Raw genomic sequence first — 16,072 nt, forward strand, 5'->3', positions numbered from 1 at the left:
GGTGACTATCTGATCGCAGGACAGCAAAAAACGCAGCCCAGCGATCAGATATAAATTAGGCCCAAATTCCAGTACTGCACCCGTGCCCCCCCATTCCGGTGCCATCAGTGCAGGCGCTTATTAGGTGATAAAGGAAACTGACTGGGACCAGAACTGCTGCTACCTCCATTGTCTCCGTCAGTTACACACCCGCCAACCCAGACACAGGTGATCCTCCTCTACATAGTGCTCACACCAATGCCCTCAGGGGTGGGCATCAAACTTGATTGGAGCAGCCCATCCTATTGTTATTCTAGTTGCTGTGCCTAGGCTTGAGATGCCCTCAGCCATCCCAGATGTCCTAGGCATTTGCTTATAATGCCTTGTGCTGGCTCTGAACTTGCTGATGAAGCATAATCAGGGTTAGAACTGCCCACTGTTTGGGGACCCGCCTCCTTCTCTAGGGATCAATTTCCTGACTATGCATGTGAATTATATATATGTAGTTACCCTATACTGCACAGGACTATGGTGTATTTTCTACAGTGCATTGCAAGGGGTCCAGCATATGCATAATGGTTAGTGAAACCAATATGGGGCTGACCACACCCCATATGGAGACAGGCCACACCACTAAACATGGTCCCTGCCATCTAAGTGTTACTTTTTTATGTAGACTCTGATATATTGATGCTTTTATCCAGAAGTTCTCAAACGCGGTCCTCAAGGCACCCCAACGGTCCAGGTTTTATGTAGATCTATAGCTCAGCACAGAAGGTTGAATCAAATTGACTGAGGCGCTAATTAAGTCACCTGTGGCCAAGCATGGATAAACTTAAAATCTGGACCGTTGGGGTGCCTTGAGGACCACGTTTGAGACCCTATCATTCACTGGATTTAATCAGACTAAACATTGTAGCTTTCTTGTCACTTTAGGGTTCTTACTATTCAAATGTGCACTGTGTTGAACACATAGGGCAGGCATGTCCAAACTGTGGCCCTCCAGCTGTTGTGAAACTACATATCCCAGCATGCCCTGACACAGTTTTGCTGTCAGAGAATGCTAAAGCTGTGTCAAGGCATGCTGGGATGTGTAGTTTCTCAGCAGCTGGAGGGCCGCAGTTTGGACATGCCTGACATAGGGGAAGGGCCCATAGGGGAAATGCAGCGGTAAGGGCCTATGCATAGGGACGTGGCCAGCCTCCAGAGGGGGTGTGCTCAGCTACCATAGAGGATAACTATTAGACAGAGCATGGTCTGTGCCCTTTGATAAATATATATAGTGAATACTGCTAATGCACACATGATAATGATTAATAAGATTAATAACAGCAATGCAGTGCAGTACACCATAGCCCTGTGCAGTGTAATGCAACATATATAGAATGTATAATTCAAATGCACAGTCTGGAACCTGATCCCCAATGAGGGGGTGGATCCCTGGGCAGTGGGGCCCACCGGGGGTTTCCTCTGTACCCCTGTGGGCCAGTCCAACCCTGCTGCAGGGTCTGCCGGAACGTCCTTTATTATGGTGCAGGTCTCTGGACATTGGGCCTAATTCAGACCTGATCATAGATGTGCTAAATTTAGCACATCTACGATCAGTCACACAGATATGTGGGGGGGACGCCCAGCACAGGGCTAGTCCACCTCGCATGTCAGGCCCAACCCCCCTGCACAAGTACAAAAGCATCGCACAGCAGCGATGCTTTTGTACTTTAGGAGTAGCTCCCTGCCAGCGCAGCTCCTGTGCGTTGGCAGGAGCTATTTGTCACTGTGAGGGTCGCAGCGGCTGCGTTGCCCGGACCGCACCCTTTGTCCACTGGCACGCCCCCTCCCTCCCTCCCAGTGACCGCCTCTGCCTGTCAATCAGGCAGAGGCGATCGAATGGCTGAGACAGCCGTCGGCTCTCTGGCATGTGCCGGCGCACTGCGGTGCCGGCACATGCGCATTTCAGAACTGATTGGCTGCTGTGCGAAAACGCACAGCACCAATCAAGTCTGAATTAGGCCCATTGTCCTGGAACCCAGTTGTTATGGATGGCAGGGAAGGCCCACCATTCTGTCCCATAATACGGAAATAATGTTCCACACTGCATGCACGTTCCTGGATGGTGTTCTGTGGCATACCGACTGACACTCAACGTATGCTGTAACTCATTAGATACACATACCAGTTTCAGTTACCTTTTTTTTTTTTTTTTTTAAAAACAACAACTGTATACTGTATAAGCTATGTATTTATGGAAAATATAGGGGTAACTATGGTGGAAAAAGATTTGGGGGTGCTCATAGATAATAGGCTTAATAACAGTACACAAGTTCAAAGTGCAGCAAAGAAGGCAAGTAAAGTGCTTGCGTGCATTAAACGGCGCATAGAGACAAGAGACGAGGATGTAATCCTGCCACTGTACAAATCATTGGTACGTCCGCACCTGGAATATTGTGTTCAGTTCTGGGCACCGTATTATAAAAAAAGATATCGGAGAAGTAGAAAGAGTTCAAAGAAGAGCTACTAAACTGATAAAAGGGTTAGAGTCTCTGGAGTACGAGGAAAGGCTTGCTAGGTTAAATATGTATACACTAGAAAAGAGGCGTCTAAGAGGAGACATTATTAATATCTTCAAATATGTAAAGGGTAATTACAAGGAGCTAGCAGCGGATTTGTTTATTAAAAGAACTTTATATAGGACGCGTGGGCACTCGCTTAGGTTAGAGGAGAGGAAATTTCGTACACAACATAGGAAAGGGTTCTTCACAGTAAGGGCAATAAAGATTTTGAACTCCCTGCCGGAGAGGGTAATAATGGCAGCAGTGGCGGAACAAGCAAGCGGTGGGCCCAGGTGCAACAAAATGCTTTGGGCCCCCCCCCCCCCATCCCATCCAAGTCCACCCCATGGGCAGTGCGCGCCGTAGGCGCGCGCAAAAATACATAGTGGCGTGGCTTCGTGGGGAAGGGGTGTGTCCACAAAATAATACCAATTCATAAAACGGTGCACAGTAGTCTCCATTCTTCAAATTACGCCGCACAGTAGCACCACTACACCAGGTAGAGACCCTTTTACTCCTTACAGCGAACAGATTCCCCTTTTTACACATAACGGCAGACAGTGTGCACTTTTTACACATAACGGCAGACAGCGTGCCCTCGTTACACATAGCGGCAGACAGCATACACTTTTTACACAATGGCAGACAGCGTGCCCTCGTTACACATAGCGGCAGACAGCGTGCCCTCGTTACACATAGCGGCAGACAGCGTGCACTTTTTACACATTACGGCAGACAGCGTCCCCATTTTACACATTACGGCAGACAGCGTCCCCATTTTACACATTACGGCAGACACCATACACTTTTACACATAACGGCAGATAGCGTGCCCTTTTTACACATTACGGCAGGCAGATTCTACCTTTTTACACATAGCGGCAGGCAGATTCCCCATTTTTATACATAGCGGCAGGCAGATTCCCCATTTTTATACATAGCGGCAGGCAGATTCCCCATTTTTACACATTGCGGCAGGCAGATTCCCCATTTTTACATTGCGGCAGGCAGATTCCCCATTTTTATACATAGCGGCAGGCAGTCCCCCCTTTTTACACATTGCGGCAGGCAGTCCCAACAAATAAAAAAAGAAAGAGACAGAAAGAAAGAAAGAAAGAAAGAAAGAAAGAAAGAAAGAAGAATTATACTTACCCTCTCTGTTGGCTCAGGCTCCTCGGTGCAGCTTCCCGGGCAGTAGAGAAGAAGGAGGAGGGAGGTGAAGGAGGGAGCCGCAGCAGCGCTGTGTTACTGGTGGAGGCGCTGCTGCTGCTGCCCCTCTGCTTCCCTATAGGCTGTTCTCAGAGACAGCCTATAGTGAAGCAGAGGAGCAGCAGCAGCAGCGCCTCCACCAGTAACAAAGCGCTGCTGCGGCTCTCTCCTTCACTGAGAGACTGTGACCTGTTTGTATATGAGGGAGGGAGGGACGGACCCTCCTCCCTCCTTCGTGTGCGGGTGGCCAGAATCGTTCCTTATGACGGGCGGGTCACGGGAGCGCTGGTGTGCGGCTGCGGCATGACATACAATGAGTCATTGTGACTCATTCATGTAATGCCGGCCGGCGGCTGTGGGCCCTTGAGTGCGGCGGGGCCCCAGTGCAATGCACTGCCTGCCCCGCCAGTAGTTCCGCCCCTGAATGGCAGACTCTGTAAATGTATATAGGCTTGGGACTTCCCACCAGACTCGGAAACCAGAACGAGGCAAAATGTCATCATCCCGCTGTCGGATTCTCGCAGGTTTTGGATTCCATATAAAGAGCCACGCGTCACCGACATTTTCACTCCAGTCCTGGAGAGTGTAGCGAGAGAACGTGTCTTCTCAGTGTCTGTGCAGGAAAGTGGTGTGGCACGTGGGGTGGTGACCTGCGTCATTCCAGTGCTGTCTTGTGCTGCATCAGTCCAGTGGTGGTGTCTTGTGCGGCATCAGTCCAGTCACAGTGGTGGCGTCCTGTGCTGCCATAAGTCCAGTGCTGCTGTATAAGTACAGTCCAGTGTAGTGGTGCTGTCTAGTGCTGCATCAGTCCAGTGGTGGTGTCCTGTGCTGCCATAAGTCCAGTCGTGGTGTCCTGTGCTGCCATATGTCCAGTGGTGCTGCTGTATATAAATCCAGTCCAGTGGTGCTGTGTTGTGCTGCATCAGTCCAGTGGTGGCATCCTGTGCTGCCATGAGTCCAGTGGTGGTGTCCTGTGCTGAGATAAGTCCAGTGGTGCTGCTGTATAAGTCCAGTCCAGTGGTGCAGCCGTATAAGTCCAGGGGTACTGCCGTATAAGTCCAGGGGTGCTGCCATATATGTCCAGTCCAGTGGTACTGCCGTATAAGTCCAGGGGTACTGCTATATAAGTCCAGTCCAGTGGTGCAGCCATACAAATCCGGGGGTACTGCCATATTAGTCCAGTCCAGTGGTGTAGCCGTATCAGTCCAGGAATACTGCCAGATAAGTCCAGGAATACTGCCGTGTGAGTCCAGTCCAGTGATACAGCCGTATAAGTCCAGGGGTACTGCCGTATAAGTCTAGTCCAGCGGTGCAGCCGTATAAGTCCAGTCCAGTGGTGCAGCTGTATAAATCCAGGGGTGCTGCCGTATAATTCCAGTCCAGTGGTGCAGCCATATAAAGCAGAGGTACTGCCGTATAAGTCCAGTCCAGTGGTGCTGCCATATAAGTCCAGGGGTGCTACCGTATAAGTCCAGGGGTGCTGCCGTATAAGTCCAGGGGTGCTGCCGTATAAGTCCAGGGGTACTGCTGTATAAGTCATGGGGTACTGCTGGATAAGTCCAGTCCAGTGATGCAGCTGCATAAGTCCAGGGGTACTGCCGTATAAGTCCAGTCCAGTGGTGCTGCCGTATAAGTCCAGGGGTACTGCCATATAAGTCCAGTCCAGCGGTGCAGCCGTATAGGTCCAGTGGTGCAGCTGTATAAGTCCAGGGGTACTGCCGTATAAGTCCAGTCCTGTGGTCCATCCATATAAGTCCTGGGGTACTGCCGTACAAGTCCAGGGGTACTGCTGTATAAGTCCACTCCAGTGGTGCAGCAGTATAAATCCGGGGGTACTGCCGTATAAGTCCAGTCCAGTGGTGCAGCCGTATAAGTCCAGAAATACTGCCGGATAAGTCCAGGAGTACTGCCGTATACGTCCAGCCCAGTGATGCAGCCATATAAGTCCAGGGGTACAGCTGTATAAGTCCAGTCCAGTGGTGCAGCCATATAAGTCCAGTGGTGCAGCCGTATAAGTCCAGGGGTACTGCCGGATAAGTCCAAGAGTACTGCCTTATAAGTCCAGTCCAGTGATGCAGCCGTATAAGTCCAGGAGTACTGCCATATAAGTCCAGTCCAGAGGTGCAGCCATATAAGTCCAATGGTGCAACCGTATAAGTCCAGGGGTACTGGCGTATAAGGCCAGTCCAGTGGTGCAGCCATATAAGTCCAGGAGTACTGCCATATAAGTCTAGTCCAGTGGTGCAGCCATATAAGTCATGGGGTGCAGCCGTATGTGCAGGGGTTCTGCTGTATAAGTCCAGTCCAGTGGTGCAGCTTTATAAGTCCAGGGGTAATGCCGTATAAATCCAGTCCAGTGGTGCTGTCGTATAAGTCCAGGGGTACTGCCGTATAAGTCCATTCCAGTGGTGCAGCCATATAAGTCCAGGGGTACTGCCGTATAAGTCCAGTCCAGTGGTGCAGCCATATAAGTCCATGGGTACTGCCGTATAAGTCCATTCCAGTGGTGCAGCCGTATAAGTGCAGGGGTTCTGCCGTATAAGTCCAGGGGTACTGCAGTATAAGTCCAGTCCAGTGGTGCAGCTGAATAAGTCATGGGGTACTGCCATATAAGTCCAGTCCAGTGGTACAGCCGTATAAGTCCAGGGGTGCTGCCGTATAAGTCCAGTCCAGTGGTGCAGCCGTATAAGTCCAGGGGTACTGCCGTATAAGTCCAGTCCAGTGGTGCAGCCATATATGTCCTGGGGTACTGTCATATAAGTCCAGGGGTACTGCTGTATAAGTCCAGTCCAGTGGTGCAGCCATATAAATCCGGGGGTACTTCCGTATAAGTCCAGGGGTACTGCCATATAAGTCCAGTCCAGTGGTGCAGCTGTATAAGTCCAGGAATACTGCTGTATAAGTCCAGGGGTACTGCCGTATAGGTCCATTCCAGCAGTGCAGCCATATAAGTCCAGGGGTACTACCGTATAAGTCCATTCCAGTGGTGCAGCCGTATAAGTGCAGGGGTTCTGCCGTATAAGTCCAGTCCAGTGGTGCAGCTGTATAAGTCCAGGGGTAATGCCGTATAAATCCAGTCCAGTGGTGCTGTCGTGTAAGCCCAGGGGTACTGCCGTATAAGTCCATTCCAGTGGTTCAAATTTAACCAAGAAATACTGTGTTTTCTGAGCTAGCTAAACAGTAAACAATTGCAGCACACACACCTGGGAAAAAAATTCACTATTTTTCCAAAAAGAATGCAACAAGAAGATAGATGTATAATTGCGCAAATACTGTTTGTATGTATACATATACAAATAGATAATAAACATTACTTCCCTTCAGTTTCTTTGGGGGAAGGAGGAGCTCCTCAGAAACCACCAAATAGTGAGATATTTAAACTGAAAGAGATAATATACACATAGGTGTGCGCAGGGGGGGTGCCTGGTGCGCACAGGCACCCCCTAATGTCCAGCACCCCGATCTCACATGCCTGATGCAGCGATCGCCGAGCAGGCTGATTACTGTCCCCTCTGCGCTGCACCCTATCAGGACTGCATTACTGGCTGGACGCCTGGGTTAATCAATGGTGCCACTGCCACTGGCTTTCAAACTCCCGGCTCCACCTCAATGTACAAAAACAGCATGATGTGATGTGATTACGTCATGCTGCTCGCACGCCCACCCGCCACATGCCCACCTCTCTCCTTCTATGCTATGCCAACGCCAGCCACTGATGAGGAGCAGCATGCAGCCAGCGTTCCTCTTAGGAAGACAAATTCAATACTGGCAGGCGGCTGGCAGCAGCATTGACACATCACTCATTTTTCCAGCAGCAGCAGTACTAGTCTGCGACTGTCAGTGAGTGACTGACTTGTAAGTAAGCTGCTGCAGCTTGCAGGGGAAAGAGAGGGGGAGCCAGACCAGGCTGAGGAGGAGCAGTGTAATTGCAGTGAGTGCCATCAGGGGTGTTTGTTTGGTGCACACCAGATACATCTTACAATGTATCTGCTTTATTAGGATTGGTACAAGTGTGGATATTTTATATTGCGTTGACCTTCAATAGATGGTGTTAGGCACACCCCTCCGATGGTGCACCCCCTAATAAAATGTGCTGCGCACGCCTATGAATATACACAATAGTGCAGACATCCAATTCAATAAAATATGATTTTTATTTTAACACCACACTCACAATGGATAATACAAATGAAACCATGTAATGGGTCTCTGCTTGAAAGAAATTTCAGATGATTTCTTTTGGTATCTTCCTGGGCTTTGCTGAAAGGAATAAAGCAAAGCAATAGTGCAGACTCCCACTTATAGGAAAAGGATTTAATAAAAAGTGCACTCACAAACACAGAAGTGATAAATGCATATAAAATCACTGGTGGTGGGGGTAAACATATACTCATCGGATTGTTAAATTTCTAGGGTCCCACAGAGTCCGGATACTCCCAGGGTTTCCTCAAGATAAGTCCCAGTACCGTGCCTCCATCAACCAGGTTTACAAATAGCCACACTGCTTAATGCATTTCGAACTCCTCTGGGTTCTTCCTCAGAAGCTTCTGAGGAAGAACCCAGAGGGGTTCGAAATGCATATATGCGTTTATCACTTCTGTGTTTGTGAGTGCACTTTTTATTAAATCCTTTTCCTATACGTGGGAGTCTGCACTATTGCTTTGCTATAACTATAACTTTTGAACAAAGCCAAATCCTAGATTTAGATATCTATCATGCCAATGATTGTTTTTTTTATTTTTATGTACAGTAGGATAGAAATACTTCTTTATGACCTCCTAACTATTGCTCTATTTAGAGAATTAAGGAGGGCAGCATCACCGACCGACTGCAGTCTGTCAATGTTGGGGACAATATTGAAGCCATAAACGATCAGACAATTGTCGGATGCAGACACTATGAAGTAGCAAAGATGCTGAGGGAGCTTCCGAAAACTGAGACATTCACACTTCGTCTGGTCGAACCAAAGCGAGCGTTTGGTGAGTAGGTTAAAAATATGGTAAGTGTTTAGTAGCATATAATCAGCATTTGTTTTGTAAATAGTATTGTTGTAGAACAGAAAACAGCACCTTTAATTGGAGTATTTTAGTTACATTTTTGTATCTTTAGGAAGAGCTTAAAACACCAATATTTACAAGTGGATTTTTAATAAGGATCCATAGAAAGAAGAGTGAAACTGCATCTGCTGTTTAATGTGTTTAATGATAGGTTATACTGAAGGTGTGTTAGTCTGGTGCCAGCTTTCAGTATACCAACAACTGCCCCCGACCGTCAGAATGCCAGCAGCGGGGCAAGCGCAAAGAGTCCCCTTGCTGGCTCGCTGCGCTCGCCACGGGATTCCGACATTGGTATCCTGACCACCGGCAAATTGACTGCATCCCCTACTATGTGTGTTAATGTTCTATGCCCATAGCAGTGGTGGAGCTTGTAAGATGTAAGTCTAGGTGTAAAAGTATAATTTGGGACCCCCACCCCAACCCAACCCAAGTTCACAATTTGCCACATGGCAGTTGGTGACAGGGAGAGGCAGTGGGTGACAGTGTAAGGCAGGGGGACTCAGAAGTTGACATAGCGAACCAAAGGATGACAATGGAAAGCAAGGGGAGGGAGAGGGTGACAGCGGAATGCAGTGGGAGACAGTGGGTGACAGGGAGAGATAGTTGGTGACAGGACTACAAGCACAAGTCCTGTGTGGTATGGAGAACAGTGGGTATGTACCATTGGGCCAGGAACACAGTGGTCTCTGCTTTGTCTTTAACAGGGGCCCCGCCCCTTGTTCTTTCATCAGATTGGCACTTGGTCATGCAGACTCTGACAGCACAAGTTACACCGGTTGGGAGCTGCCTTTAATTCACAGACAGCAGTGAATCGGAAAAAATGTATAGCTGTCATTATAGTAGATGTAGGTGGCAGGACTACTCTATCAGTCTGACACATAAAAGATTAGCCCTGCCTACCTAAGTTAAGGGGCAGGTACCTGAGGCAGTGGGGACCACTCTATTGTCTGCACTTGGCCATTCATCCAACATTGGGGCTAATTCAGACTGGATCGCTGCAGAGTCAGCGATCGCAGTCTGAATTTATTTTTTGGAGTGCACACGCGCACCCCGAGAGCCCAGTGTGATGTTAAAAGCATCTCTGGGCTGCAATCGCGGGGCGTGAGGTGGTGTGCCAACGGCGTTAGAACGCCACTGGCAGGGCGTGGTCTGGACAGCGCAGGCGTGTTTGGATCGCTGGGGGGGTGGGGGGTGGGCCACGGCGGCTGTGTGACATCACACACCAGGTGCAAAAGCATCGCCGCCATGCACTGCTTTTGCATCTCACCGGGGGTAGGAGGGGGGGGTAGACCTGACATGTGGGGCGGACTAGCCCTGTGCTGAGCTTCCCCCTGTATGTCAGAGTAAATGATCGTGGATGTGCTAAATTTAGCACATCTACGATCAGATCTGAATTACCCTCATTGCTCTTAATGGTCTTGGGGGCGTTGGCAGGGGATAACACATTGTTGGCCTGGGCAGTAGTGGCCAATGCAACTGCTGCATCAATGGTAGTTCCACCTCTGGCCCGTAGGTGGAAAACTTTGACCAAAGATGCTAACAGTGTATTAAACTTGCTGGATTTCCTTCACAGTAGTAGCACAGTAATATCACTTTCAGATATACGACCTGGGAATTTCCCTATTCAGACCTGGGTTTATCTCCTCTGAAAATTCCAGAGTCATCCCCTTTCAGACATAAGCCTGGTCTGCCCTGGCATTCTACAAGCCAGGGCTGCCAGTCTGTTCTCATGTCACACACACGCGCACATGTACCTACGACGGCACACAGCCCGGGGTGTAAGCAGGCAGTCCCGGCCCCCACCTGGCAGCCCCGTCCCTCCATGCAGCCCCGAACAACCTATTAGAGGCTTCTACGTGCAACCTAGGAGAAAAAGTCTGTGTCTCACCATTCACACTTAACCCAGGTTGTCTAAATGGTATGAATGTCCCAGGAAAAACCCTAGTCTATAGCAGGGGCACCGGCCCAGGAACGTTTTCCCAAGGTTGGTGCCTTTCAGACATACAGAAAACAGACATACAGAAAACCCAGTTAGTTATAGTGCACGTTTACGCGCAAAAACCCAGGATTTTAAAGTAAGTCTGAAAAGGGTATAATTAACAGTGCTTTGTATTGGGGCAATGCTTATCGTGCCATTAAATTATTCAGAACATGCCATGATAATCTCTGCTAACCCCTTAATGGGTGCTTCTGCTACTTACTTTGAAGGTAAATTCGGTTTTGTCAAATGTAATATGCCTCCAAAATCTCTTTTCCAGAAATTTACACCTATGTCTATGTCTGTTTATAGTAAAATATAAGTGGGACCAGAAACATATGCTGTTCTATGAAATCTTCCACGTAGAACAGATGTTCTCATTCTGATAATCGTGCTTGATTTTTTTTATTGAAATTGCCTGTGCTGAAATAGTTTATGTAAATAGTTTTTTAAGCCAAAACCAAAAAAAGAAAACTGTTTGAAGGCAGCTAATTAATAGTTAATATCCTTCCTTACATCTCAGCAGTATTGTGTACTGAGGGGGTAATTCAGACCTGATTGCTCGCTAACGTTTTTTGCAGCGCTGCAATCAGATCAGAACTGTGTATGCATAAGCACCACCATGCGCGGGTGCGTGGCACAGGTACAACGCTGATCACGCTCAGCGTTGGGTTTGTGCGAAGAATCCATTCGTATGGCCTTTCGCAAATAGATTGACAGGAAGAAGGCATTTGTGGGTGGCAACTGATCATTTTTAGGGAGTGGTAGGAAAAACGCAGGCGTTTGCAGGGATGGCTCCTGACTTCAATTCCTGGCCCAGACAGGCTGAAGTGATCACAGCAGCTGAGTACTCAGAAACTGCACAAACTCTTTTTCTCTTAAGTCCTAGAGGATACTGGGGTCCATTTAGTACCATGGGGTATAGACGGGTCCACTAGGAGCCATGGGCACTTTAAGAATTTGATAGTGTGGGCTGGCTCCTCCCTCTATGACCCTCCCACCAGACTCAGTTTAGAAAATGTGCCCGGAGGAGCCGGTCACGCTGAAGGAAGCTCCTGAAGAGTTTTCTGCATTTATTTTATATGTTTGTTATTTTCAGGCAGGGCTAGATGGCACCATCCTGCCTGCTTCGTGGGACTTGGGGGGGGGGGCAACCTCTTGAAGGGTTAATGGTCCCGTTCCCCGCTGACAGGACACTGAGCTCCTGAGGAACCTATTCGCAAGCCTATCACGGCGAGCGTACAGTCCCGCAGCACTCCCGCCGGCCAGCGGGGCACCGGCCATTATGGCGGCATGAGGGTACGGAGACGCATGGCTTCTAAACAGGGTGGAATGCGTCTCCAGACACAGTACACAGCTGCGTCCCCATACACTGTACACAGTACCCATACTGGCACAACAGCCTTAAACCGGTTTTCTCCATTTTAAGCACCAGATTCCTCAGCCAGTATAAAAAAAGCGTGAAGACCACACGCCACTGAAGGGGCGGGGTTTCACTATAAGAGGATCCAGCAGCTCACCAGCGCCATTTTCCCTCTGCAGTGGTCACAGACGCTGACAGGACAGGGATGTGCAGCTCCTCCAGTGTGACTCCACATTACCTCAGCGGTACCAGGGGGTCATAGCGGGGGGAAGCAATTACTAGTGTACTAAGTCCCCTATCAGGGTACTTAGTCTGCGACCTGGCTAAGCTTGGCATTAGCGATAAGGGTACGGTGGGGGCTGGCTCCAAACAACTGTGTCTTCCTGAAGGGCTCTTTGTGGGTTAATTGTGCTTAACCTTTCCTCTGTGTGTGTGTGCTGTCACATTACATTATGGGGGTCATTCCGAGTTGTTCGCTCGGTAAATTTCTTCGCATCGCAGCGATTTTCCGCTTAGTGCGCATGCGCAATGTTCGCACTGCAACTGCGCCAAGTAAATTTGCTATGCAGTTAGGATTTTTACTCACGGGTTTTTCTTCGTTCTGCTGATCGTAATGTGATTGACAGGAAGTGGGTGTTTCTGGGCGGAAACTGGCCGTTTTATGGGTGTGTGCGAAAAAACGCTACAGTTTCTGGGGAAAACGCGGGAGTGGCAGGAGAAACGGAGGAGTGTCTGGGCGAACGCTGGGTGTGTTTATGACATCAAACCAGGAACGACAAGCACTGAACTGATCGCAGATGCCGAGTAAGTCTGGAGCTACTCAGAAACTGCTAAGAGGTGTGTGGTCGCAATTTTGAGAATCTTTCGTTCGCAATTTTAAGAAGCTAAGATTCACTCCCAGTAGGCGGCGCTTAGCGTGTGCAATGCTGCTAAAAGCAGCTTGCGAGCGAACAACTCGGAATGAGGGCCTATGTCAGGCAAAAAGTGTGTGTCTTGTACCGCAGAGTGTTCCTCTTCACCAGGGGGCTCACTACTGGGTACTCAGGGTTCACATACCAGCAGGGATGAACCGGAATGAGTTAATTCTCTTAAGGGAATGATCTCAACTCTTTCTACAAAATTGTCCCGCAATGAGAAAGAGACGCAATACTTAAAACAGACTGTGGATGAGTTTATGAACAGAGACCCAGTCCCCAAGACAGCGTCTCAATCCCCTCCCATTTGTCCGCAAAAGCGATGTCTGGCCCTTATCCTGCAGTCTGAATCTGACGCTGACAGGTCAGACATGGAGGAGGGGGAAGTGAACTCAGAGTGAGGGATGCAGCTCTGTCACAGGGAATAGAGGCTCTTATAGAGGCTATCAGAGATGTTCTGCATATTCCTGATAAGGAGTCAGAGGAGTGTGAGGAATCTTATTTTAATGTAAAAAAATAAGTCCTCCGTAACTTTTCCTGTGTCAAAGGAATTGATTACCCTGTTTGAAGAACCATGGGTTAATCCTGAAGTTTCAGATCCCTAAAAGGTTGCTCTCATCTTTTCCTTTTCCTCTGGAGGATAGGAAAAAATAGAAAAATCCACTTATAGTGGACGCATCAGTCTCTAGGCTGTCATGTAAAATTGTATTGCCTGTTCCTGGTGCAGCCTCCCTGAAAGACATGGCTGATCGTAAAATTGAGACTACACTCAAATCATTGTACACAGCTGCTGGGGGGGCCCAAAGACTTACTATTGCATGTGTGTGGATCACTAAAGCCATTGCAAAATGGTCAGGTAACCTAATTGAGGGGTTAGATTAGATGGGGGGGAGTTGTCTTACTCCTGCAGCATATACAGGACTCTGCGAACTTTGTGGTGGAAGCGATAAAGGAAATAGGCATGCTTAATGCACACACCACCGCTATAGCAGTGTCGGCACGCAGAGTCTTGTGGCTACGCCAATGGACTGCTGACGCGGATTCCAGGAAAGGCGTGGACGGCCTCCCATTCACAGGAGAGGCCTTGTTCGGAGATTAATTAGACAAATGGCTCTCCACAGCTACTGCGGGTAAGTCTACGTATCTTCCTTCCGCAGCCCCCCCAACCAAGTAGACTTATTCAGCTTCTAAGTTACAGTCCTTTCGGACGGACAAGTTCAAGGGCAAATCCAGAAGTGCTTCTACGTCCTCTGGTGGCGCAAGAGGTAAACCACGCAAACCCGCAACAGCAGGTGCCCAGGAACAGAGCTTAGGCTCTGCTTCCTCAAAGACTTCAGCATGACGGTGGACTGCAATGCCTGGAAGGCTGTCAAGTGGGAGCTTGCCTACAATTCTTCCGTCAAATCTGGTCAAATTCGTGCCAGGATCCCTGGGTCATAAATCTAATTTCCCAGGGCTACAGACTGGAGTTCCAAGAGCTCCCACCTCACAGATTCTTCAAATCAGGCTTTCCAGTCTCACAAGAGGCAAGTATAATGTTACAACATGCCATCCAAAAACTGGTACAGACTCATGTCATTGTTCCAGTTCCACCTCATCAGCTAAACAAGGGGTACTATTCCAACTTGTTTGTAGTACCGAAACCGGACGGTTCGGTAAGACCAATTTTGGACCTCAAGTCGTTGAACCCATACTTACGAGTGTACTTCCTAGTGTCTCTGGAGATCAAGGATTCGTACCTTAACATTCTGATCTGGCCGCCTCATCAGGCTTACCTACGGTTTGCACTGCAGGACTGTCACTACCAGTTCCAGGCCCTGCCATTTGGTCTCTCCACGGCACTGAGGGTGTTCAACAAGGTGATGGCAGAGATGATGTTTCTACTCCGCAAACAGGGAGTGAACATAATTCCGTACCTGGACGATCTCCTGATAAAGGCAACGTCCAGGGCAAGTTAGCTGGACAGCATTGCTCACTCAACCAAACTTCTCCAGGATCACAGGTGGATTCTGAACCTTCCAAAATCTCACCTAGAGCTAACATGGAAGCTTCCATTCCTGGGAATGATACTGGATACGGAGTCGCAGAAGTTGTTCCTTCCGTTGGAAAGGCATTAGTGATCCAGTCGATGGTTCGAGATGTCCTGAAACCAACCCGGATATCGGTGCATCTGTGCATTCGCCTACTGGGAAAAATGGTGGCCTCTTACGAGGCTCTTCAATATGGAAGGTTTCACGCAAGACACTTCCAGCTCGATCTGATGGACAAATGGTCCGGATCGCATCTTCACATGCATCAGAGAATCCGTCTATCGCCAAAAGGCAGGATCTCTGTTCTGTGGTGGCTACAAACTTCTCACCTCGTCGAAGGTCGGAGGTTCGGAATTCAGAATTGTATTCTGTTAACCACAGACGCAAGCCTCAGAGGTTGGGGAGCAGTCACTCAGGGGGTGCAGTTTCAAGGAAGATAGTCCAGTGAGAAAGTCGTCCTTCCAATCAACATTCTGGAACTCAGGGCCATATACAAGCCCTTTTGAAGGCCTGACATCTTTTTCAAGATCAGGCCATTCAGGTCCAGTTGGACAGTGTGACGGCAGTAACATACATAAACCGACAGGGCGTAATGAAAAGCAGAGCAGCAATGTCAGAGGTGTCAAGAATTCTCCTCTGGGCAGAGAGAAACGCTGTGGCATTGTCAGCGGTCTTCATTCTGGGAGTAGACAACTGGGAAGCAGACTTCCTCAGCAGACACGACCTGCACCCGGGGTGTGGGGCCTTCACCCGGAAGTATTCAGGTGCTTGACAAGTCGATGGGGATATCCACAGATCAACATGATGGCCTCTCATCTCAACAAGAAGCTCATGCGGTATTGTTCCAGGTTGAGCGACCCACGGGCGGTGGCGGTAGATGCCCTGACGACTCCATGGGTCTAGTAGATGGTGTACATGTTTCCTCCACTTCCTCTGATCCCAAGAATTCTAAAGAGAATAAAAAGGGAAAAAGTTCAAGCAATTTTAATTGCT

The 16,072-nt window shown here is 48.8% G+C and overlaps 1 protein-coding gene across 1 annotated transcript in view; it reads left to right on the forward strand.

Annotated features, from left to right (window-relative positions):
• Positions 1-16,072, forward strand: part of GIPC3 (GIPC PDZ domain containing family member 3) — a 303,143-nt gene that overhangs the window by 99,342 nt on the left and 187,729 nt on the right. The window contains exon 3 of the mRNA XM_063931102.1: positions 8,536-8,716. Coding sequence (XP_063787172.1) covers positions 8,536-8,716 — 181 coding nt within the window. The remainder of the gene's footprint in view (positions 1-8,535; positions 8,717-16,072) is intronic.

The sequence above is a fragment of the Pseudophryne corroboree genome, chromosome 1, assembly GCF_028390025.1.
Source record: "Pseudophryne corroboree isolate aPseCor3 chromosome 1, aPseCor3.hap2, whole genome shotgun sequence".
NCBI classification, from domain to species: domain Eukaryota; kingdom Metazoa; phylum Chordata; class Amphibia; order Anura; family Myobatrachidae; genus Pseudophryne; species Pseudophryne corroboree.